General features: G+C 38.0%; 1 protein-coding gene across 1 annotated transcript in view; it reads right to left on the bottom strand.

The window, feature by feature from the left end:
* Positions 1-23,819, bottom strand: part of LOC135078732 (potassium voltage-gated channel protein Shaw-like) — a 325,437-nt gene that overhangs the window by 152,820 nt on the left and 148,798 nt on the right. The window contains exon 5 of the mRNA XM_063973289.1: positions 9,893-10,129. Coding sequence (XP_063829359.1) covers positions 9,893-10,129 — 237 coding nt within the window. The remainder of the gene's footprint in view (positions 1-9,892; positions 10,130-23,819) is intronic.

Genomic DNA, 23,819 nt, shown 5'->3' with positions numbered 1-23,819 from the left:
CCCCTGATAGTTATTTTGAAAATATATTTCATGTACAGAATTGACCTCTCTACAGATTTATTATAAGCATAGATAGATTTAGGAAGCTAAAAAGGCAAAGAGTATAAAAACTTTCACAAGACCGTGCTAACTGACACATACTTGACAAAGCGGTTTACACCGTCAGCAAACTGTCAGCCACTCTTGGAAGTTAGATGTAAAATGTATTTACTGACCACCCTGTATATCTAGTGGGAGTTCCAAACTGGAAACATGCGCGTTAGGAATTCCATTTGGGCGCATTGTTCGGTAGTCATCAGGTATGTGCGTGTGAACATACGGGCGGATAGGATGTAGAGCAACGTCTCAAAAATAGGCGACAGCGCATATTGTGCAAGAATATATTAGCTGTCGTTGCGACTCCGCGACTTGTCGCGTCGACAAGCTATCAATATGAAATGACGCGCGCGTGCGTTTTGTGGCCGCGTCTGTCGCCGCGTTTTTCACCCAATGTGCGCTGTCGCTGAATTGGCACTCAAATTATTTGTTTCGATGTACGAAATCATTGTGAGGTAATTGTAATCGCAACCCTTATACAAAAGAATGCTCACTAATGTCAGTGATTAATTTAATATGAACGAACATACATACAAATACTTTGAAATATTTTTTAAACATAAGGCGCTAAAGTAATTTTTCAAGAAAGCTGTTATTCAAGTTTCCTCCGTATAAACAGATAATATATTATTATCAAAATTAAAAGCATTTAAGTACCATTTTATTCAAGGTACTATTAATTATTGTACTAGCTTTTTCCCGCGGCTTCACCCGCGTGAAATTTAGTTTGTCGCATATCGTCATAAATTATAGCCTGTATGTTTATCTGGATTATAAACAATAATACTGTAAAGTTTCATCAAAATCCGTTCAGTAGTTTTTGCGTGAAAGAGTAACAAACATCCAGACATCCATGCATCCACACGAACATTTGTTTATTCATCTTTATTTAATACTAAAGTCTATAAATCTTTCCTAGCAAATCTTTCAATAATAGAAGCCTGTAATCATCAGTCCTACAGTCTTTAAATTATTTGTTGAAAAGTAGTCCTAATTACAAATATTTAAGACGCTACATTACCTATTATTTGCCGTCGTTCGTACATTTCGTCGGCGTCGTCGAACAACGTCGTATGATCGCAACCGTCAAAATCTGTTTTTTTGCATTAAACTACTCTAAAATAGCCCCTTTATAAACTAATTTTTTAATTTTTCAAAATTCGTAATAATATCGAAGATACAGAATCGAACACCGACGGATGTGATTATTCTAACGCAGTACAGAGACGTGTTTGTGCAAGCGTCATTGTACTTCGGAAGACTGCACATCGTTTGTTGGAATAGCTTATACATTTGTATTCGTATTGATATTGAATGTATCTCGAATTTCGTCTTTATATCTATAAGTTTGGACACTTTATCGTTTTGATGACTGAAAGTCACAACCATCTCTTTACTAGGGAAGTCAGAGAAAAAAAAACTGTGACGTACGTACACACCCGTCGTTGTACTAGGAAGTTTGAAAATAAAAGAAACAGTGTCCTTTTGTTTTTATTTTATGGTATTTGTAGGTAGATTGACGAGTATAAACATTAAGAATGTTTGGTACAAAATAATTGTTTTTGGTGGCGGATGTACTGAACTTACATTGTTCTAAGGACTTTTGTTTGACGTTTGATCAGAACCATCGTTGTACTTCGGTAAAGTTTGGTAATTTTGACGTCGGATATACACAACCGACTTTGTACTAGGGACGGGTATTCCAATTGCGTCTTTGTTCTATTTTTAAATTGCTTAAAAAATAAAATAAAAAATTGAGACTACAATAATTCGATTTTAATGTGTTTCTTTTTGACGATTTGTTACTCAAAATAAACATTGTGTTAAAAATAAAGTTTTTTTTTGCGTATACAGGATGACATCTTGTAATGAGTGAACATCCTTGTAAAGGATTATAGTACATGTCATTTGCAATCAAATTGGATAAGTATTTGCCTACGCAAAACACAATGTAATTTTTCCATACAAAAAATCTAAATAATAATAATAATTAATATCCCGTAGCTGATTTTAAATTTTCCTGCTTTTAAGCTAAGGTAGAAAAAGCCCAAACTATAAATAATAAAAATAATAAAAGACTTTATTAAACACACAGTAAAACATAAAAGTAATAAAATAAAAGAAAAAAGTGTGATAAAGGGGCACCCGCTCAATTTTTATCGGAACACCATGTTAGGATGTCCCTATTAAAACTGAGGAATGCTTGACTTTTGCCTAGTCATATACCTACATAAATAAATTGGTTACAATAACCTGTTATCCCTTACAAGGATGTTCACTTATTACACGTCACCCTGTAAGTATAGGTATGCTTAGAAAGCTTTTCGTCTAAGTTAAATTTTATACTTATTTATTTTATTCATTTCTAAGTACCACTTACACCGTCAAATCAATGCCCCCTTTACCCTTTCAAGCAGATCCCAACATTATTCAAAAAATGCAAGATCTTATAGGTGATAGTTTTTGCATCCAGTGCCTTAATGCTACCTTTATGAGATTATCGTTCCGCCTTGGTTTGTGGGTGGATGTCGCACGCTTCGTTTTTCGGTATGCAGCCTACTCCAGAACCTTGGTGCCCCATTGGCCGTAAGTTTTGCGTACTATGTGTCCTGCCTATTGTCACTCAGCATGTTAATCTGTCGGGATATGTCATCGACTTTAGTTTGTTTACGGACATCCCTCATTTATGATTTGATCTCGTAAAGAAACACTGACATAACCCTTGCTATAGCACGCCGTGCAACTTTGAGCTTCTTTGAGAACCAACGTTTTGGACCTATAATAGGGTAACACACACTGATGGTAGACTCTCGTCTTTAGGCACTTTAGGATTTTGGACGAAAAGATGTCTAGTTTTCCGGATACTGCCCAGTCGAGGTAGATTCGTCGATAGACCTCTTTCTCGAAGTTGGACCTACCTAGCTAAATCTTTTGTCCAAGGTAGACATCCTACTTGTCAACAATCTCAAGAATTGAGATCCCAACGGAAGTTGGGTAGGGTGCAACATGGACATTCGACATAAGCTCATTTTTTCCATGTTCATCCAAAGGCCCCGTTGGGATACTCGATTAAGGTCTTTAATATTGTGTCGAGGTCTTCCAAAGATTCTGCCATGACCATAATATTATCGTCGGCATACCTAAGGTGAGTGTTGTACTCGTCGTTGATATTTATGCCGAATCCTTTCATTCAAGGAGTTGGACAGGTGAACAGTTCTGGAAATAGGTATAAAATCTCCCAGCCTTACGCCTCGCTGTAGTGGAATCGCGCTCGTGCTCTGCTTCTGTATTCGGGCCGGATTGGTACGTTCATGTAGAAGTACTTCAGTACCTCGATGTAACGAGAGTCAATACGGCCGCGGTGCAGGGAGAGATTGCAGCACTGCCCAAATCTCGATCAAATCGAAGGCCTTCTCATAGTCCACGAACTCCAAGCAAAGTGGCAAGTTATACTCTTCGATCTTCTGCATAACCTGCCGCAGTATATGGATGTGGTTTATCTATCCTTGTTTTTTGTTAATTTTCTTTGATACCCATTGTCTTTATTTATAAATTAATTAATAATGAAAACTAATAAACAATGTTTTATATTTATTTCCTCCAACTTTCTTCATCATCCGACGGGTACTCATGGCAGAAGTTCCGTAGAATAATGACTAAAAGTGACATACGTCATATATTTGATTAAAAAAATTCGCAGAACAACGACGGTTTATCACATTCATCCTCAAATTGTCCATAGAACAATGACGCATGTGATTTTTACAAAAAACTAAGTATTTTTGGAGATGGGTACATAGTTTATATAAAATAACATCTTTATGTTTATAACATCCCCAAATTTGAAACCGATCAGCCAAGTAGTTTTTTTTGTAGACACAAAAAACCGGTTCCAAAACTTCAAAACGCTCTCCTGGAAACTTAACATTTTGCAGATACGTCGTTGTTCGACGACGCCGACGATTTCTTGATTTAACAAGATACGTCAAAATGTTTTACGTTGCCTCGTTATTTCGAATCAGCGTGGCTACAAAGTAAAGCCTATTTCGTTCGTTACAAGACAAGGTAATACTATGGGCTCGTTACATAAAACGTTCTGTAAGATATCAAGATAAATGTTTTGGTATTTCGCAATTGGGGCTTTTAGAGACATTAATCCTAAGATTATCTGGCTAGATATTAAGTAGAGTATACTTGAATAATAAGGAATTTTGTATTAGGTACTACAATGAGTCAGACTTTTCGTTTTAAGTAATTAATAGCGACAATACTGATCCATTTATTTGATGAATTTTGGTCTTTACTCGTAGGTAGATTACAAAATGTCTGCCTTATACAGGGTGTCCCAGAATGGGTGAATCAAACTGATAGGGGGAGGTAGCTCTACTAATGTACTATCCCTAAAAAATAGACACCCTGTATAACTTTGAATGTTTAAAATTAACTTATTAATTTGAGATTATATTCCAAGAATTCTTGTGAAACTCCAAACTTTCGGAACACTTTCCTTTATAATGAAAAAACCTACACTAAAAAGTAGAAAAATAATTACTAATTACCTACTTATTTATTAGGACGAATTAATATTTATGTAGGTATACCATGATTGATACTTCTGGAGTCGGTGCCAAGATTATGAAACATGTAAAGTTTGCCTGCACCGACTCCAAAAGTATCAATCATGGTATACCTACATAAATATTAATTCGTCCTAATAAATAAGTAGGTAATTAGTAATTATTTTTCTACTTTTTAGTGTAGGTTTTTTGGAGTCGGTTTTATTTTTTTTAATAAAATTGTACTTATTTCTTGCTTTTTAGTTAACTAATTATTACCTTGATGTTACCACTGAAGGTAGGCGGTACATTGAGACCATATTCTTCATGTCTACTGTAAAATAATATTCCCTACAAAATACAGGTTACCATATAGGAAACCTAAAAAGACCTTAAACCGTCAGCCCACCTTAAAAACATAAAAGAATACAACTGTTGGTCTATTTGTACCTATAATATTTAAAGAATTTACCTCCAACTCCTAAGCATTAAGGAGTTGTACTTACCATGACCAGTTCATCATGATGAAATGATGAATATCTGATGTAAACACTTGAATAACTTTAGAAACTATACTTATCTATAAATTAAAAGAATTATCTTCCAACTCCTAAGCATTAAGGAGTTTTACCTTCTATCATCAGCTCATCAATATGAGATGATGATTTCCAGGAGCAAATACTTGAATAACTTAAGAAAAAGTTTGAAAAACGATATACGTGCCTATAAAATTTGAGGGTTGCCCTCGATTTCCCTAGGATCCCATCATCAGATCCTAACTTGGTGACAATGGGACCACCTCAGAAGTGTACCCTATCGAACAAAAAAAGAATTTTGAAAATCGGTCCACAATTGACGGAGTAATCGGTGAACATACATAGAAAAAAAAAATACATACAGTCGAACATATCGACGGGTCCCAAGAACAAAGTCGTATCTTCAAAGTTGTCTAGTTGCAGTAGGAAGCATTAAAGTTACGCATGTGAATTACGTATCAGAACATCATAATTTGAAGTAAATTATAGTAAAAAGTATTTGTTTCTTTTGTTTACTTGTTTTTGCTGTGTAGTGTTTTGTTTTAAATATGTATTTTATTTAAAATTGATTCTTATGTAACAGTAAGACTTTGTTTTCTGGAATAAACTCAGACTTAACTACATATGCGACTTTGTTTTATGGAATCTTTATAGTCACAAAAAGTAGTATGTGTACAAGAGACTATGTACATCGATATTGGCTCAATACCAAAGTCGTATGTTTTAAATCTAGGTACCGTTATCGTATCTAAATGTAGATGGTAAAAGGAAAACTATTTTAGACAATCATTTTTAGGGTTCCGTAGCCAAATGGCAAAAAACGGAACCCTTATAGATTCGTCATGTCTGTCTGTCTGTCCGTCTGTCCGTCCGTATGTCACAGCCTTTTTTTTCCGAAACTATAAGAGCTTTACTGTTGAAACTTGGTAGGTAGATGTATTCTGTGAACCGCATTAAGATTTTGATGCAAAAATAAAAAAATAATAATAAATATTGGGGGCTCCCCATAGTCCCCATACTTAGAACTGAAACTCAAAATTTTTTTTTATCAAACACATACGTGTGGTGTATCTATGAATAGGTCTTCAAAAATGTTATCGAGGTTTCTAAAATATTTTTTTCTAAACCGAATAGTTTGCGTGACAGACGCTTCCAAAGTGGAAAAAAGTTGACTTATCCGTGGTAAATATATCGACAAATAACATTCGGTAGAAATAAAATTATGTTTTTCATCCCTAAAAATCCCTTATAAAATGTTAAACAAAACAAAAAGTTTCTAGTATCAAAATAAATTTGTTCTTTTACGTTTAAACATTAAGAACCCCGTCTTTGGGCCTGTTTTCCATACAAATAGCGTTAGTCTAAAATAATTAATGAACTTCATAAAACTATTTACTTATTTACAATCAAATATAAAAATGAATGTTCGTACAGGCTTTGTAACAACATTCATTTCGTATGTCTGACTGAAACTAAATAAATAGTTTAATGAAGTTCAACATAATCACATTATAACGTCATCACTAAAACTTATAACAACGAAATTATTATCTAGTAGTAGTTTTTTTTAAATTGTATTTTAATCATTGCTTATAATCACTAATTTACTAACCTCTGCTTATTTATTTTACTCTACTAATTTGTTAGGTAATCAACAATTACGTATTTATTTACCTGTTTCTTTTATAAAAAAAAAGTTAATTAGTGTATTAAATACTCATCAATTTCACTACTCAAGTCGTCATCATTTGCATTGCTAGATTTGTAGGGTAAAGATCTAAAAATTACTGCATTAGTAGCATTTATAACACCCGTTTTGCACATGCTATCTAGATCATTATATTTATCTTTTGTTAATTTGAGTGGTGAAAGTAAGCACGTTCCAAGACAGGTATTAAAGATGAGTTTCTTGTATCGTTCCGTATAACTAAGCATTCGTAAGATTCTTCATTTAAAGCATACTTAAAGTACAATTTATTTGGTTCAGATTTATCAACTAAAACTTCTTTAATGTTAGTCCACAATATGATCTTTTGTTTTATTAATTTTTTGTTCCATACTTTGTCATTCACATGAGTTTTAAAGTCAAAGAAGTTTTCCTGCACCATATCTTTGACTAAATATGGTTCACCATCTGTTTTTGCCCATCGTACAAGCAGGCGCCATTCATCGGGAGTATAAATTGTTTTGGAGTGAGACGAGCGCTCTATGAGGGCGTGGGTTTCTGACGGTAACGGGGAGCTAGTATGGATGTCTCGTGTGTATGTAGATTCTGTATTATAGTCAAATATTATCCAATGTAAGTTCTAAATTGTATTACCTTACTTGAAGCGCTATCCTATTACCAGTAAAAAAAACCTTTTAATTGTGTTTAATGCTGTTTTTTGTTTAGAACAAAGTCTCATGTAAACGTTTTTACAAAGAACAAAATCGTATTATCACATACGATTATATTTTTTTGTTAAATTTACGTTGAACAACATCGTATGTGCACATGCGTTTAAAAGTTTTAGGATAATTTTGGCTGAACAACAACCTAAGTGAAAATAAGAAGGTAAATTTATTTTTTATCGAAACGAGTTGTTCTTTTGTGGATTTTCTTAAGAATTAAATTACTACTTCAAATAATACAGAAACGCATTTTTTTCAGTTATCGTAGAACAAAATATTTTAGTCACATACGTCGGCAATTTTAATGTGTGTCGTATTTTTCTTGCAATATTAAACAAAATGTAAAAAACACCTAGCCTATCTTTAAAAAGCGTCTGACTTGAAAATATTATACAAGTACTTGCCCAGATTATTATTTGCTTTATTGTTATTTTCGTTTGAAGTAGTATCACAACAATCATTTTTATCCATTTGTAGCGGTAAATCTAAAATTATTTTCTTTCTTGATGATGCAGACATCGTAAAACATATACTGTGACACTGAATTTATACTTTTTATCTATACTTATAATAAATCTGTAGAGAGGTCAATTCTGTACATGAAATATATTTTCGAAATAACTATCAGGGGGTGATAAGTGATCGATACTGATGCCAAAAATGCAATCAGTAAAATTTTTGTCTGTCTGTCTGTCTGTCTGTCTGTCTGTCTGTATGTTCCTTATAGAAACAAAAACTACTAGACGGATTTTAACGAAACTTGGTACAATAATTCTTCATACTCCTGGGCAGGTTATAGTATACTTAGGAATTCCCACTTGAACGGGAATTAACGGGAAAATCCTTTTGCATGAAAAATCTAAACCGCTTAAGTTATAGGCTTGAGGCATGCAGGTACCTTAGTAAATTTAAAACTTAGTTACAACAGGATATTGCAAAATTCCCACGGGAACGGGAGTTAGTGGGAAAAAACATTTGTATGAAAAACCTAAACCGCTTAAGTTAGACGCTTAAACTTTGGCATGCAGGTACCTTAGTAAACTTAAAGCTTAGTTACAACAGGATATTGCAAAATTCCCACGGGAACGGGAGTTAGCGGGAAAAAACATTTGTATGAAAAAATCTAAACCGCGTAAGATAGATGAAGGGGGTAAAACGGGATCCACGCGCACGAAGTCGCGGGCGGCCGCTAGTCATTAATATGACTCAGAATAAAGAAATAGTTTTAACCTCCAAAATCAACCGTCACTGCGGAGTACAAACTCGTGTCTGATGTTACGAGATTGTTCGTCGGAATATATTTCAGATAAGGTGATGTTCAATTAGTTATTTCATAAAGTAAAAATGATATTTAAAAAATAATTACACATATATATAGCTACTGTGATACTTATTACATTTGATCAAAAAACTATAATTCGTCTTATAGTAACATACGTGTTCGTTCTACGGACCCGTCGATATAACCTCCTCCTTTTTTGAAGTCGGTTAAAAATAAGACAAATAGTAAAACATAAATAAAAATATTGATTCATTATTAAAATAAATGTTATTATACCTAAATAATACTCGCTAAAGATTTTTTTGTAGACACTTTAGACCTTAGAATTTACAAAGATTAGATTTAAGAAATGCGTCAATGTACTGCTAAATAACATAGCCATATAACACTATGTGAATGTGTTAATCAACTACAAAGTAGAAAACAGACGGGTCCGCACACAATCTCTGTCCTTGTGTTTTCAAACTTATTGTTCTGCAGTGCACTCAACATCCCTCACAGACAGACAGACACTTTTGTATGTGTATAAAGAGCTTGGCCGTCAGCAGACGTGTCACTTTCAATGACGCTAACTTTTGTTTAAAACAATACCGGGTTACGTAAACTTCTGGTTAAGGCGAGTAATTAGATAATAACTGTTGCTTTGTTTAGAGCAAATTAATGAACTATTCTTGCCTTTACACGTAGGGTTTTCTATCAGCTGATCTACATGGATAACTGTTAAATATTATTTTTATATCAAAACTTAATAATGTCATGATTCATGATATAAACGCTCTCTGCAATCTGCGAGATTGGTAACAAAAAAAGTTTTTCAAAATTAAGGACCATTTGCGTTGAGTACCAAAAACTCCTTAACGTTAACAATTACTTCACTTAAGCTTATTAAATGGCTTACGTACTTAGTACGTAATCTTTTTTAAGTAGGCACATAAGAAGTATGTATAACTCCGGACATCAAGGTTCCAGATACGTGTAAAGAACGACCACCAACTTAAGCAATCAACAATCAAATATAATAAATAACTTACCACAGACCGCACCAGCAGTTCAATAGTGAACCACACGTTGCACACCAGCTCAATGTAAAAGAACGCGACGTGCGGTTGCCCGTTGTCATGCCATGGTCGTAGCACCACGACAGACGTGTTCTCCGGCTCTGAGGAGTTGAAGGTGGCTGGGTACACCACCCGAAGGTCAGGGTGGGTCTTCAGGCAGAAGGAGAGCACTGACACGCAGATGAAGAAGACCGATATAGCTGATATCACCTGTGGGAGAAGAAAAGTTGAGGTTAGACTCTTTATAATTAAGGTGCCTTAGATTAGGAAAGTAGTTTATATTTCTGTGGTTAGCAGGCTTGAACGGGTTCCAAAAGTTTACCTTACTCCAGTAGCCTTATATCTTGACTGTCAAAATACGCCACAGGGTTATTTAGGTGGACTTGCATTTGATGAGGCGCGGTGTCCCCTCCCTCACAGTAATCATGCATTTCAATGCATTTTTCCCTAATAAAATGGGCGAATATTTTCTTTTTTTGTATTTTTGATAGATTCAATCTCAATTTGCAAAAATGAATTATGATTTTAATGTCATTGCCTTAAATTAAAAATTAATTGAGTAGTTTTTACGTTTGTAAATAGTGAAACAGAAGAAGTATAAACTCTGGTTTGAACTTATTTTATGGGTCTTAAATAACCGTCAATTTGTAATAAAATTTATGTTTCACGTAAGATGCGATCTTAAAGTTAGTAACCTCTTTTAAAACTATTTTCATCGTCTTCGTTAATGAACTATTTTCTCCATTCACTTCAAAGAACCAGGACACCTTATTCAAACAGCTCTAGTGTAAAAGATAAAATATAATGTCACTGATACGCTTAACAAATAGTCTTCGGAGAGACCACCGTTTAGTGAAAGAAAATGCGAAGTTTCCAAGCATTAAAGAAATTCCAAGGAAAGGGACATTCTCGTATAAACGAGTCAAGTGAGCGTAGAAATAGCTAGTGATTATATGTATAAAACTATGCCAGTAGAGTTTTAAACGGTTAAAACTAACACTTACGGGATCCAAAATACAGTGTGAGTCTTAATAAAGTGCACATATGAAAATAGGTGAAACTAGACCAATTTTTATCGACGGAAAAAAAACATTTCTAATGTCATGTCTCTAATCCCTATCACAACGTTTGCAATGAGCGTTTGAACTAAGTTGCTCATTCAATGCTTCGTTAACAACGAAGCTGAAAGTGGCTGTAGATTTGTAATTAAAAGAAAAAAAAATTAAAAAATCACAGACATAATATTTGGTCTTTTTTTCCGTCGATAAAAATTGCTCACCTATTTAGTGCACTTTATCAAGACTCAAACTGTATAGTGCTTTTTAGACTGTGGTAAAATGTTTGCAGTTTAATCACAATATTTGTCGGCACATTAAAAATATTCATTCCGCCTCTCAAGGGATTCCATTAAAATAATGAAAAGCTAAAGGCGGATTCACACTGAGTCATTTGACAAATAAGTATCATCTCCTCCACTCCATCTGGATTCTGACTTACAATCGCTCTAGTAGTTAGTTAAAAGTACATGAACCTACGTTTATTTAAAAGGAACTAATCCTGACCAAGAACAAAATTGGATGAATCCCAAAAGTTAAAATATGGATGAACCATATACTTCTTATTACCTGTTAGACCATACGATAACTGGGGTTTTTTCATTTACCTATAGGTACGTTTCGTAATACCCAAGGTCGTAAGTTCAGTTAGTCCATTTTAAGACATACCTTTAAAATATCAATCTGCTGACATCGACAGAATAGCATAACTTTGTCACACATTTTATAAAATAGAAATCAGTTTTTTTTTTAATTTTACAGTAATCTCTGTTAAGATACTGGAAAACCGGTTTTCTAGGCCATTATCTAAATAAAACTGACTGGAAATCAATACTGGACCTAAACTACTAAAGTATTTCAGTGTGCTTACCATGAGTTTACGTTAGGTGTGCTCGCTAGCGAGTACGTAAAAAAAAATCTATGAAGATTTTGTTTCTTGAAAGTAGCCGCTAGGGGCGCTGCACAATATGTCATTCATTTAGGCTGGGATACACCATCTTACTTTAACTTTGACAAACTCTATACAAAAAGCACCGGTTATCGTCATTGTTACCGTTGAAGAAAGATGGTGCAACCCAGCCTTAATGTCATTTTTTTACGCAGTCGCTAGCGAGCACACCTAACTTAAACTCACGGTAAGCACACAGTACTTGATTACTATACATAGTGTCCTCTTTATCTAAACGTTTTATGTCTCGACACCTTTATTGTCATGTCAATGTGAAAAAAGAAACTGATATTTCATCACAATATTCCTGTAAATAGAGCCCAACTCGGTTTGTGGCACATTTTTAATTTGCCGAAGCCAGGTTCTGCTCAAAAGTTGTCATCAATCATTGCTTTATTCCTTTGGGATCTTGTATCCCGGGGCTTAGTGGCGGGGAAATTCTATAGTTATAGGATTCGTGAATATTTTTCAATGGGTATTCTGGGTTGGGAAGGCATCTGTATTGTTTTATTATGTTCAAAGTAGCATATTTTCAGAAGAATTTGTAGTGCCTATGAAAGTCCGTGTAAGAAAAAAGTTAGCCCAATAAAGTATACATATTTATAACCGCTGCGTATACCAGATCACCAGAGTAATATAGATCGTTTCATCCACGAAGACGCGCCCCACCATTCTTCCGCTAATGTTTGACTGTTATCGGTACACGCTAAATCATCCATGAGTGCACACGCACACTACAATGACGCTCGGATTGCTCGGATCAAAGTCCCCGCACCCCGCGCTTCCCTCGACCAAAAATTGGTGGCGCGTGTCTTTGTAGATGAAACGATCTATACCGGCGTAGTATACTCGTAGCTTTTCTATCCTTAGTGTTCGTAACAAATTTGTAGCACGAGTGTTACAATTTCATTTGCTCTTTTATTGAACAAGATTTTATTTTGAAGATTTTACAATATTTATATGTCTGCTATGCGTACCAGATCAACAGTGTACCGTTGTAGCGTTCGTGTTCGTGTTCGTAGCATAGTTCACTCGTAGTTTGTATCCTCGTAGTCTTCGTAGCGAATCCGTAGCTAGTCTGTTACATCTGTTACATTCTAGTGGCTAGGGTTTCAATACCGTCCTAACATTTCATGTCTTTTCTTATAAAAATAAACAAATTATGTGCACTGAATCGAATACTAAATTTTTATTCAGTATTCGACTGAATCGATTCGATTCTTTTGAAAAATACGGTGAAATGCGAAATGTAGCGAATGAAACCGTGTCAAAAAGCTAGCGAAAAATGCTTCTATCTAAATACTTACTCTATTTGAAATCATATTTTGAAAACAAACATACTATTTCACAAAGTCTTCAGGCACAAATATTTAATGTAAGTGTCGAGGGACTGACACCTATGAAAAGGGGTCTGCTTAGAAAATGAAAGGGTGTTATGTTTTTATAAAGCATGTTTTGATAAAGTGTGGATATTAAATAAATATTTTTGTCAACAGTTAAGTAGGTACTCACAAGTTATTTGGTTCTATTTTATTTATTACTATTTACTATAATTACACAAACCATAAGCATGAATCACAAGCTTGAGTCCGAGTCGAATTTTGATTTCATTTTTTAAATAAAAGCCGATTTTTTTAAGGATTCGGTTTCAATTCGCATTGATCTGCCTATTTGTAAGGGGATTTCGTATAAGCTGTGAAATACGTCTCTGTCAGTACTCGTGAATGATAAAATACGTCAAAAGAATATAAAATAGGTAGGTAAATTAAACTTCTAGTGTTTACTTTGAAGTATTTTACTTCAAAGTAAACACAAGAAGTTCAAAGTTAAGAAAGATCGTAACGTAAATATGTTTTTCTTTTTTGTAGATTATTCGTGTGTTTGCGATCTGGAATAACCTCAGCTTAAACAATCAGCGGAAATAAATAAATATCTCGGAATAAGTCGTATTTCTCGCTCAGACACGAGGCTGTTTACTTTGAGCTGCCATAAAGTAGGATATAATCAGAAAGTCTATATTTCTTCTTAAAATCTCAAGTTTATTATCTCACCTGCTTGTCATGATACATTGATATAAGATTATTTTGAATGTTTTTACACACAAAGTTGAAATTAGGTCTGTAAAAATATTAAGTACGTTTGATTTTTTTATCATATAGGTACTTACATTTGCACATCTTAAGTTACTCAGAAATGAGTAGATCCGTAAGATAACTGACATAATCCTTAAATTGCTAAATAAAGAGTGTCAGTAGGCGGGGCACATAGCTGGTAAACTAATTTCTGTTGGGACAGAAAGTTCTCAAAAGGCGGCTACGTACCGAAAAATGTTGTTTAGGCATGCCTCGAACCTCGTTGGACCGAAAACAAGTCAGGTATTTGACCGCAATCGCACCTGGTGTTAAGTGAGATGCAGTCTAGGATAGTACATTCTGCCCTGTAAGCCTATTCACTCTCGCCTTGAAAAGGCTCGGATTATAGGAGTCAGGAAAGACAGCAGCAGGCAGCGAATTCCAGTCCCTAGCTGTTCACATACCTTCCTCCTCAATATCCTTTTCGGTGGACAATTTATTTATTACTAAGGTACATTGAACTACTATTCCCATTTGACTGTGGCGTCGGTGAGGTCATCAATATTTGTGCAGGAGTGTGCCATCGATAAGAGAGATTTATCCTTTCAGTTTTATAATTGAAACAAATATTGGTTTTGCCATAAAACACGGCGAGCCAATAAATAAATCCAATTAATTTGTGAGTTTAATTTATCAGTGGAAAATTGTAATTGGAAGGCGATTACAGAAGCTCAAAATTTACACGCGGTTAAAGGAATTCTGTAACAAATTAGACATAGAAAGTGTCTAATAGAAAATACGGTACAAAATATTGGAGAAATTATATTATATCATCATCATCATCATTATCATCATCACCATCATCTCAGTCATAGGACGTCCACTGCTGAACATAGGTCTCCCTCAATGCTTTCCATTTTGCCCGGTTGGTAGCGGCCTGCCGTCCAGCGCCTTCCTGCAACTTCATGATGCAGTCGACCACCATAACCAACAACGGCGTCGCGCAATTTTGAGTTATCTCATCAGTTGGCACAGATAATTTCACCAAATAGGTAATACTTAAATAAATATTTCAAACTCAAAGTTAGCCTATTCCAGGTACGTTATACATTACCACTCATTCCAAGTTTCGCCGTGCTGTGAACCGCAGTATTCTTAGAGCTAATTTATGTACCAAATACGGAACACTCTACTTTACCCGTAAATAGCGGGCTCGACCCAAAAGCAGCCAAAAGTGGAACCGAACTGGACACGTCAGTCGCTTGCCAAATGAACTGAGAGTGCATAAACCACAATATAATGCTCCAATGAGGGTAGATAAACAGTATTTTAGATTGACTCTTGACTAGGATTTCGAGTCAAATTTAACGTCTCTATAATCCTGAAGTACCAAGGATAAAAAATATTTAATAGAAATTCTCACAAAATTTCAAGTTTTTCAATAAGGTATGTAAAGGCTCCTTGTCGCCAATAAGCTGTTTATTTATAGTCTACTTATTTATAGTCTACTTATTAACTGTAGCAATAACAATAACCGGTGCTTTTTATGTAGAAAATAACAGATTTTACAAGTTCTTATAAATCGTCAAATGCTCTTATGGAGCCTTTACATGTTTCTTTATTTTTTTGCCCTACCAGCACTTTCAGACCAACATTTGGCTAGTGCTGAAAAGAAGCGCCGCAACAAACTACATTTTTCTTACAACATCAAGCGCAGACTCTTTCCCGAGTCTCTAACAAGTAGACAACAAACGCTCTTGTCTATGATTTATCACTGGCTTCCATTTAGGTGTTTGTCAAGTGACGTCATTAATAACTCGCACGATGACGTAGGTAGAATTAGCCTCGTCCTCTTGTCTGTCCGGTACATCTCCTTTTTAGCCCAGCTATTAATCTTGCTAATAGATAAACGCCCCTATTCACAAACATTACTATGAGGTCTCACAGTGCGCGTGGACGCACAGGGTGACACATGAACCAATCACACGCCCGTATTCACAAACATTACTATGAGGTCTCACAGAGCGCGTGGACGCACAGGGTGACACACGAACCAATTCAACGCTGTGCGTTCGATTTGCTGCTTCACTTAAGCAAGTATTGGGCGATAGTCTTTTAGTGACGGCTCTACTAAAGGCTCTGCTAAAGGCTCTGCTAAAGGCTCTGATAAAGAACATTCACCTATAAAACTTTCAGCTTTTGAAGTTTTTCTTATCTAAAACATCGTTAAGAAAATTTTGTCTGAAATCGTTAAGTCTAGTATTAACAGCGAATAGATAGAATTAAATAAAAATAGTACCCATTGAACAATACACGTGCGTGGATGTCTTAAAAAGTGACTACTGACTAGTGACAATTATGCGAACATCAGGCCCACCTATACCCGTCTGGCCGGCGTGGGGTGATTCGGCCAAATCCTCTATTTGCCTTTGATAAATTAGAAGGGGTCGTGCTCCTGCACAATGGTGACTAACGCCCGTTTTCACGGTCAATCCCTAATTTTAAAGTGACCCCTATGAAAAGAAAATTCATATTATGTGTTACTAAAGGGGTCACTTAAAAATTAGGGATCGATGGTGAAAACGGGCATTAGCCTAAGCACAGACCATCGACTTTTAGTTGGCCGATAGTTGGGCCCGATTTTAATTTGTATGAAGAATCGGCCGATACCAAATCGATGTAATGTGCGCACTTTCATACATCTCCACACTGATTCTTCTCAGCACTTGCCATAATTATGTTTGTCTCGAAGCGCTGGTAGGGCCCAAAAAATAAGGAGACATGTAAAGTGCCCCATAAGGGCTACCTTTTCTTTTTCATTATTTACTATATTTTGACGTTCATAAGTGCCACTTGTGGTCTAAACTGAATAAATATTTTTGATTTTGATTTTTGATTTTGATTTTGATCAACAGCCCGACTCAACTATCGGCCAACTAAAAGTCGGTGGTCTGCGCCCAGGCTTAACGGTCTAATGATGATACCACATAAAGCTAGATTTCTATGGAGGTATCTAGGTTCTAGTCCTCACACAAATTTCTTCTAAAATTCATTTATGTATAAAAACCACTAGCCTTGAAGCACACTTGCTTGAAGGTAGACAATTTCATAAAACTATTCTTATTTTTTTTTTTTTTTTTTTATGTGATAGGAGGCAAACGAGCAAACGGATCACCTGATGGTAAGTGATTACCGTCGCCCATAGACACCCGCAGACCCAGGGGCGTTACAGGTGCGTTGCCGGCCTTTAAGGTAAAGATACGCTCTCCTCTTGAAAGCTTGCAGGTCGTATCCGTCCGGAAACACCGCAGACGACAGTCCATTCCACAGTTTGGTTGTACGGGGCAGAAAGTTTCTAGAGAAACGTACTGTTGTGGACTGCCAACCATCTAAGTGATGGGGGTGGAAGTGCTGTCGGGTAGATCGGTGGCGAAAAGTGGCGGCAGGAATAAGTCCGGATAATTCTTCGGAGCACTCCCCGTGATACATGCGATAGAATATGCACAGTGAGGATACATCTCTACGCAGCGCCAAGGGGTCAAGCCGATCCGAAATGTCCTGGCAGTCAACGATTCGAGCTGCTCTCCGTTCAATGCGGTCCAGAGGGAGAAGCTGGTACTGGGGCGCACCTGCCCAAAGATGAGAACAGTATTCCATAAATGAGGCCGAACCTGCGCCTTGTAAAGTAGTTGTCTTATAACCTTATCCTGTTAATATTTACAGCAAACTATCTAATTTACGTAATGGAAAGACATTTCTGAACGTGTCTTATCACATTTTTGAGCAGGTTGATCTAAAAATTTAATCAGAGTGCACCTTTAAGCATAATTTTATGGGTTTTCAAATAAAGCATGTTTTTAAATTGTAATTTAACGGGAAAAATTGTTAATTATGATTTTATTTATCAATGAAAACATTAGAAGTCACTTTAGGGGTCTTCCAATTTAGACGTTTCGTGTCGGACGTTTGTCGTGCATTTGCAGGACCGCACACGGTAAATTGTGTGACAACTTTGTCGGAATAAAATTAACATTACCAATAGTTAGTGTGCGGTCTTGCAAACGCACAATAAACGTCCGATACGAAACGTCTAAATTGAAAGGGCCCTTTGTGCTTACCATGAGTTTACGTTAGATGTGCTCGCTAGCGGGTACGTCAAAAAAATCTATGAAGATTTTATTTCTTGAAAGTAGCCACTAGGGGCGCTGCACAATATGTCATACATTTAATGTCATTTTTTACGTAGTCGCTATCGAGCACACCTAACTTAAACTCATGGTAAGCACACTTAGATTCTTAGTTATACCTATTATCTCAAAAATAAAAAAACATTGTGTCATTCACCAAAAAGTCAAAAATTAATTTAAAGTCAAATTGTTCAATTCACAAATTACAGTACGAGAAACGTTCAATTGTTATTTTTAGCATGCAAATTCATGCATGTTGGTCTTAAAATGCAAATGTTTGCCCAACATTGGCGGGGGTATGGGCCCAAAGCAGGAACAAATTATACCGAGCTGGGAGGCGATTACTCAACGGTTGTTCATTTGCCAAGTCCCGGTGTCTAAAATGCTGCTTTATACTAATTTCAGGATTTTAAATGCTTACTCAAATAAGATACTACCTTTCTTAATGAGTCAGTGTACAGTCAGCGTCAATACTTCGTGACATCCAAAAACTTCGCAACACGTCTTTGTTTTGGAATACGGTTGTGTTATTGGCCACTTTAGTGTCACGAAGTATTTGATGCTGACTGTATCTAAAAGTTTTATGCTTGTTATTATACTGGATGATTTTTTACTCAGCAATTTGTGATTCTAAGGCTGAGCTTTGCACCAGCTAATTTTAACCGTAAGTATAACGGTAACCGGTGCTTCTTGTACGGAGTTTGACAGATTTTTGACGTTTGCCAAAGTTAAAGTAAGATGGTGCGACCCAGCCTAAGTGGTTAGCAATTTTTTTTTTTTATTTTTTTTTTATGTGATAGGAGGCAAACGAGCAAACGGATCACCTGATGGTAAGTGATTACCGTCGCCCATAGACACCCGCAGACCCAGGGGCGTTACAGGTGCGTTGCCGGCCTTTAAGGTAAAGATACGCTCTCCTCTTGAAAGCTTGCAGGTCGTATCCGTCCGGAAACACCGCAGACGACAGTCCATTCCACAGTTTGGTTGTACGGGGCAGAAAGTTTCTAGAGAAACGTACTGTTGTGGACTGCCAACCATCTAAGTGATGGGGGTGGAAGTGCTGTCGGGTAGATCGGTGGCGAAAAGTGGCGGCAGGAATAAGTCCGGATAATTCTTCCGAGCAGTCCCCGTGATACATGCATAGCTGGGCATTAACTCGTTAATCCGTTAATCGTTAATTAACGAAGTTAACATTTCTATTAACGGATTAACTTTTAAGTTAACTTTAAAAAATGTTAACGGACTCGTTAACTTCCGTTAAATTATCATAAGTCCGTTAATCGTTAATCCAGTACCTACTATTTACCAAAAAGATACAGCAGGCACGCTGAAAAACACTAGAAAAACGCGTTCTGACAAATACGTTCGGGCTTCCAGAACTTCCAGAACCCAAAACAACAGTTTTTGTAACCAGAACGAAACGATATAAAAAATGTCATTTTACAAGCTTTATATTGACTTGTTAGTATGTGTGGGACAAATCTTGCAACTGAATTTAAGACCAGTTTTCCTCAACCGATTGTGTTGAAATTTGGTATACTTATGTAAGTACGATGACAATGTAATGTTATGCTACCATTGAGCTGGTCTGATGATGGAGTCAGGAGGTGGCCATAGGAACTCCTTAACGAAAAGGCGGAATCGCATCGAATTTGGGTTCGTTGGATTTGTCATTTTGAGCACTTTAGTGCTAGATAATGTCCAGGGTCCTGATGATGGATGTGGAAGGTGGCCATAGAAACTCATAAGCAATACGATGGAAACTCATCGACTTTGGGTTCGTTGGATTTGTCTTTTCGAGCAGTTTAGTGCTAGATGATGACCAGGGTCCAGAGATTGAGATACAACTAAAAAGTGTAAAATAAAATTATAATAAAAAAAAACTTTTTTAAAAACAAGCTATAATCTGAAATGTAGTTGTACTAAACGAAAAAAATAATTGTATGCAAGGTTCAAATAATTTCGAAAGCTTGTAGCGCAAACAGAAAAAAAGAGTAGTAAATTCCATAATGCAACTAAATTTAAGACCAGTTCTCAACCGATTGAGCTGAAATTTGGTATACTTATGTAAGTACGATGAAAATGCAATGTTATGGTACCATTAAGCTGGTCTGATGATGGAGTCAGGAGGTGGCCATAGGAACTCCTAAATGAAGCGGCGGCATCGCATCGAATTTGGGTTCGTTGGATTTGTCTTTTCGAGCACTTTGGTGCTAAATTTTATTGTAATTGAACCAAGGCTCTGAGATTGAGATACTATAGACTAAGAGCTGGTTATTGAGTATTGAGTATTGAGCTGGTGAACACCAGACCTACATCATTTTATAAAAGCTGAAAGTTTGTCAGCGTATGCTTTTTATAGGTTAGAATTTTGGTGGATTATGAAGTTTGGGTCATCGTTGCTTTGGCAGCTATTCTAAAAAAACTGTCAATTAGTGAGCTCACGAGTGAGTACTATCATCATCGGTTGCCTAACGTCCTGATGCGTGCGTGCCTTATTCTGTGGCTCGACTTTCGCCTGGCGCGGCAGCCATATAAAAGCCTAACAAAAGCCGGACAGGCCGGAAATCGGTTATTTTGGCCGGACACGCAATCAAAAAGCCTAACAATGTCCGGCTTTATCCGGACGCCTGGCAATACGGGTTGCGATTGTCTTTCAATCTTTGGATCGGTAGGTAACCCCAAAATCCTGGGGGGTATACCAGGGGTGCCTTAGGACTTATGACGGGGGGCAGGGGGGTGATCGCCCCTGGTGCCAACCCATGCTACGCCGCCACTGTTTATGGTTAACACATGATAATAAAACGAAAAAAGTATGCAAGGTTCAAATAATTTCGAAAGCTTGTATCGCGCATGGAATTTATTCCTCTTTTATGTTTACGCTACAAGTTTTCGAAATTATTTGAACCTTGCATATTAGGTACAATTACTTTTTTCGTTTTATTATCATGTGTTAACGGATTAACGATTAACGTTAACTTGCGTTAAATCTTGCTAAATGTAACGTTTTAACGTTTAACGAAGTTAATATTTTTATTAACGGTTTAACGATTAACGAAGTTAACTATTTGATTAACGGTGCCCAGCTATGGATACATGCGATAGAATATGCACAGTGAGGATACATCTCTACGCAGCGCCAAGGGGTCAAGCCGATCCGAAATGTCCTGGCAGTCAACGATTCGAGCTGCTCTCCGTTCAATGCGGTCCAGAGGGAGAAGCTGGTACTGGGGCGCACCTGCCCAAAGATGAGAATAGTATTCCATATGAGGCCGAACCTGCGCCTTGTAAAGTTGCAGACGATGGGCTGGAGTGAAATACCGTCTCGATCTATTGAGCACACCAAGCTTCTTCGAGGCTAATTTAGCCTTACCCTCTAAATGACCACGGAACTGGACTTCGCTCGATATGTCGACACCAAGGATTCCGATATTGGCTGAGGCAGTTAGGGGAGTGCTCTCGAAACAGCGGGATACGACAAACGGCAACTTTTTGGCGGTGAACGCGCAAACTTGTGTCTTTGTAGGGTTAAATTGGACCAAATTGCGTCGAACCCAGTCTGAGACCTCCTTCAAGGAGGTTTCAATGTCGGACACAAGTTTGTTACGGCTCTCAATGACGTTCTCCCGAGAGATATTTGCGCGGCCGGTATAAGCGGCATCAACCGTGCTGTCGTCCGCATAGCAATGAATGCCGCTAATTTGCAGCATATCATTGATATGCAGAAGGAAGAGCGTAGGCGATAGCACACAGCCTTGGGGGACACCAGCATTCACAGACATAGAGTCTGAGCATTTGCTGTCGACAACGACCTTAATGCTTCTGTCTGCTAAAAAGCTGGCGACCCATCCGCATAATTTCTCGGGAAGCCCATAGGAAGGGAGCTTCGAAAGAAGCGCTTTGTGCCAAACCCGATCGAAGGCCTTCGCCATATCCAAACTGACCGCCAATGCTTCCCCCTTAGTCTCGATCGCCTGTGCCCAACAATGTGTCAAGTAGACCAGAAGATCACCAGCCGAGCGACCTCCACGGAAACCGTACTGTCGGTCACTTAGCAACTGGTGGGCCTTTAGGTACCGAAGGAGCTGGCTGTTGATAATGGATTCCATTATCTTCGAGAACAAGGAGGTGATTGCTATCGGCCTATAGTTGGACGGATTTGAGCGGTCACCTTTTTTAGGGATCGGGTGCACCAAAGCTGTCCTCCATGAGGTCGGGACTATGCCAGAGAGGTAGGAGAGCCGAAAAAGGCGCGTTAAAACCGGTGCTAACTCTGGAGCGCACGTCCTCAGCACGATAGGAGGGATTCCATCGGGCCCACTCGACTTATGGATATCCAGGGAAAATAGAGCCAGGCGTACTGAGCTTTGGTGGAACCGGATATCCGGCATACAGCTCTCACACCTTGGTATAATCGGTGGCTCATGTCCCCCGTCATCCAGTGTCGAGTTGGACGCAAAGAGTTTGCCCAGAAGATCGGCTTTCTCCTTTGCATCGTGGGCCAACGAACCGTTTCCCATGTGCAGGGGTGGAAATGATGGCGTGCAGAAATTTCCTTGGATAGCTTTGGCAAGAGACCAGAACGCACGAGTTCCAGAAGGAAGACGCTCTAGCTTCCCACCAATTCTACCAATGTGCTCCGACTTCGCCCTTGCAATGACTCTTTTGAAAGACCTAGAGGCAAAGTTAAACTCCTTTTTTAATGCGCTGGTGTTTTCATCCCGTAGCCTCGCTGCATTTGCCCAGGCTTGGTAGGATTCCTGCTTCCGGCGTAAAACCTTTTTGCAGGATTGACTAAACCAAGGCTGAGATTTGCCACCAATGGGAACAACAGAAGACGGTATGAAAAGTTCCATACCCTGCAGCACCACATCAGCAACAAGATCAGCAACGACGCTGGGATCATCCTGCGTGAAGCAAACCTGCCTCCAGGGGTAAGATGCGAAGAAGGACCGCATCTCATCCCAGTCTGCTGACCTGTAGTGCCACACGCGGCGACTGCATGCAACTCGTGGTCGCGGCGAGCACGTGAGTGGCACCGTACTCCGGATAAGGCAATGGTCCGAGGAGCCCAGAGGGGCGCCAACGGATAGCTGATAGCCATCCGGATGGGAAGTCAGCAGAAGGTCTAACAGTGAAGGTTCTTGGCTCTCTACATCTGGGATTCGCGTGGGCGTAGTAACCAGTTGTGTCAAGCCATATGCGAAGGCGAAGTCGTGAACAGATCTCCCTGCATGATCGGTTTTGCTCGATCCGAGCCATTCGGTGTGATGGGCGTTGAAATCGCCAAGTATCACGATCTCTGCAGAGGGGATCTGCTGCTGCACTGATTCTGCAGCCATTTGGACGTGCTCAATGAGTCGGTCAGTTTCGGCATCACCGCTATGGGACCTATAGAGGCAGGCGTAGACGCGGGGGTGGTCATCGCTGTCTACGCGGAGCCATAAGGTGGAGAGGTCCCTGCTTTCGAGGTGGCTGAGGCGTCGAGAACTGATATTGCCCCCTACGTACACGCACACCCCGGCCCTAGGCACAAAGGCATGTTCCAGTTTATACCCAGGGTAGGAGAGATAAGATGTGTCCGCAGGAGACGATATCTGAGTCTCGGTTAAGAAAAGCAAGGCCGGCTTTGCTGTC

The sequence above is a fragment of the Ostrinia nubilalis genome, chromosome 15, assembly GCF_963855985.1.
Source record: "Ostrinia nubilalis chromosome 15, ilOstNubi1.1, whole genome shotgun sequence".
Taxonomy (NCBI): Eukaryota; Metazoa; Arthropoda; class Insecta; order Lepidoptera; family Crambidae; genus Ostrinia; species Ostrinia nubilalis.
Note: the sequence above shows the minus strand (reverse complement) of the source record. Positions and strands in the feature narration are given on the sequence as shown.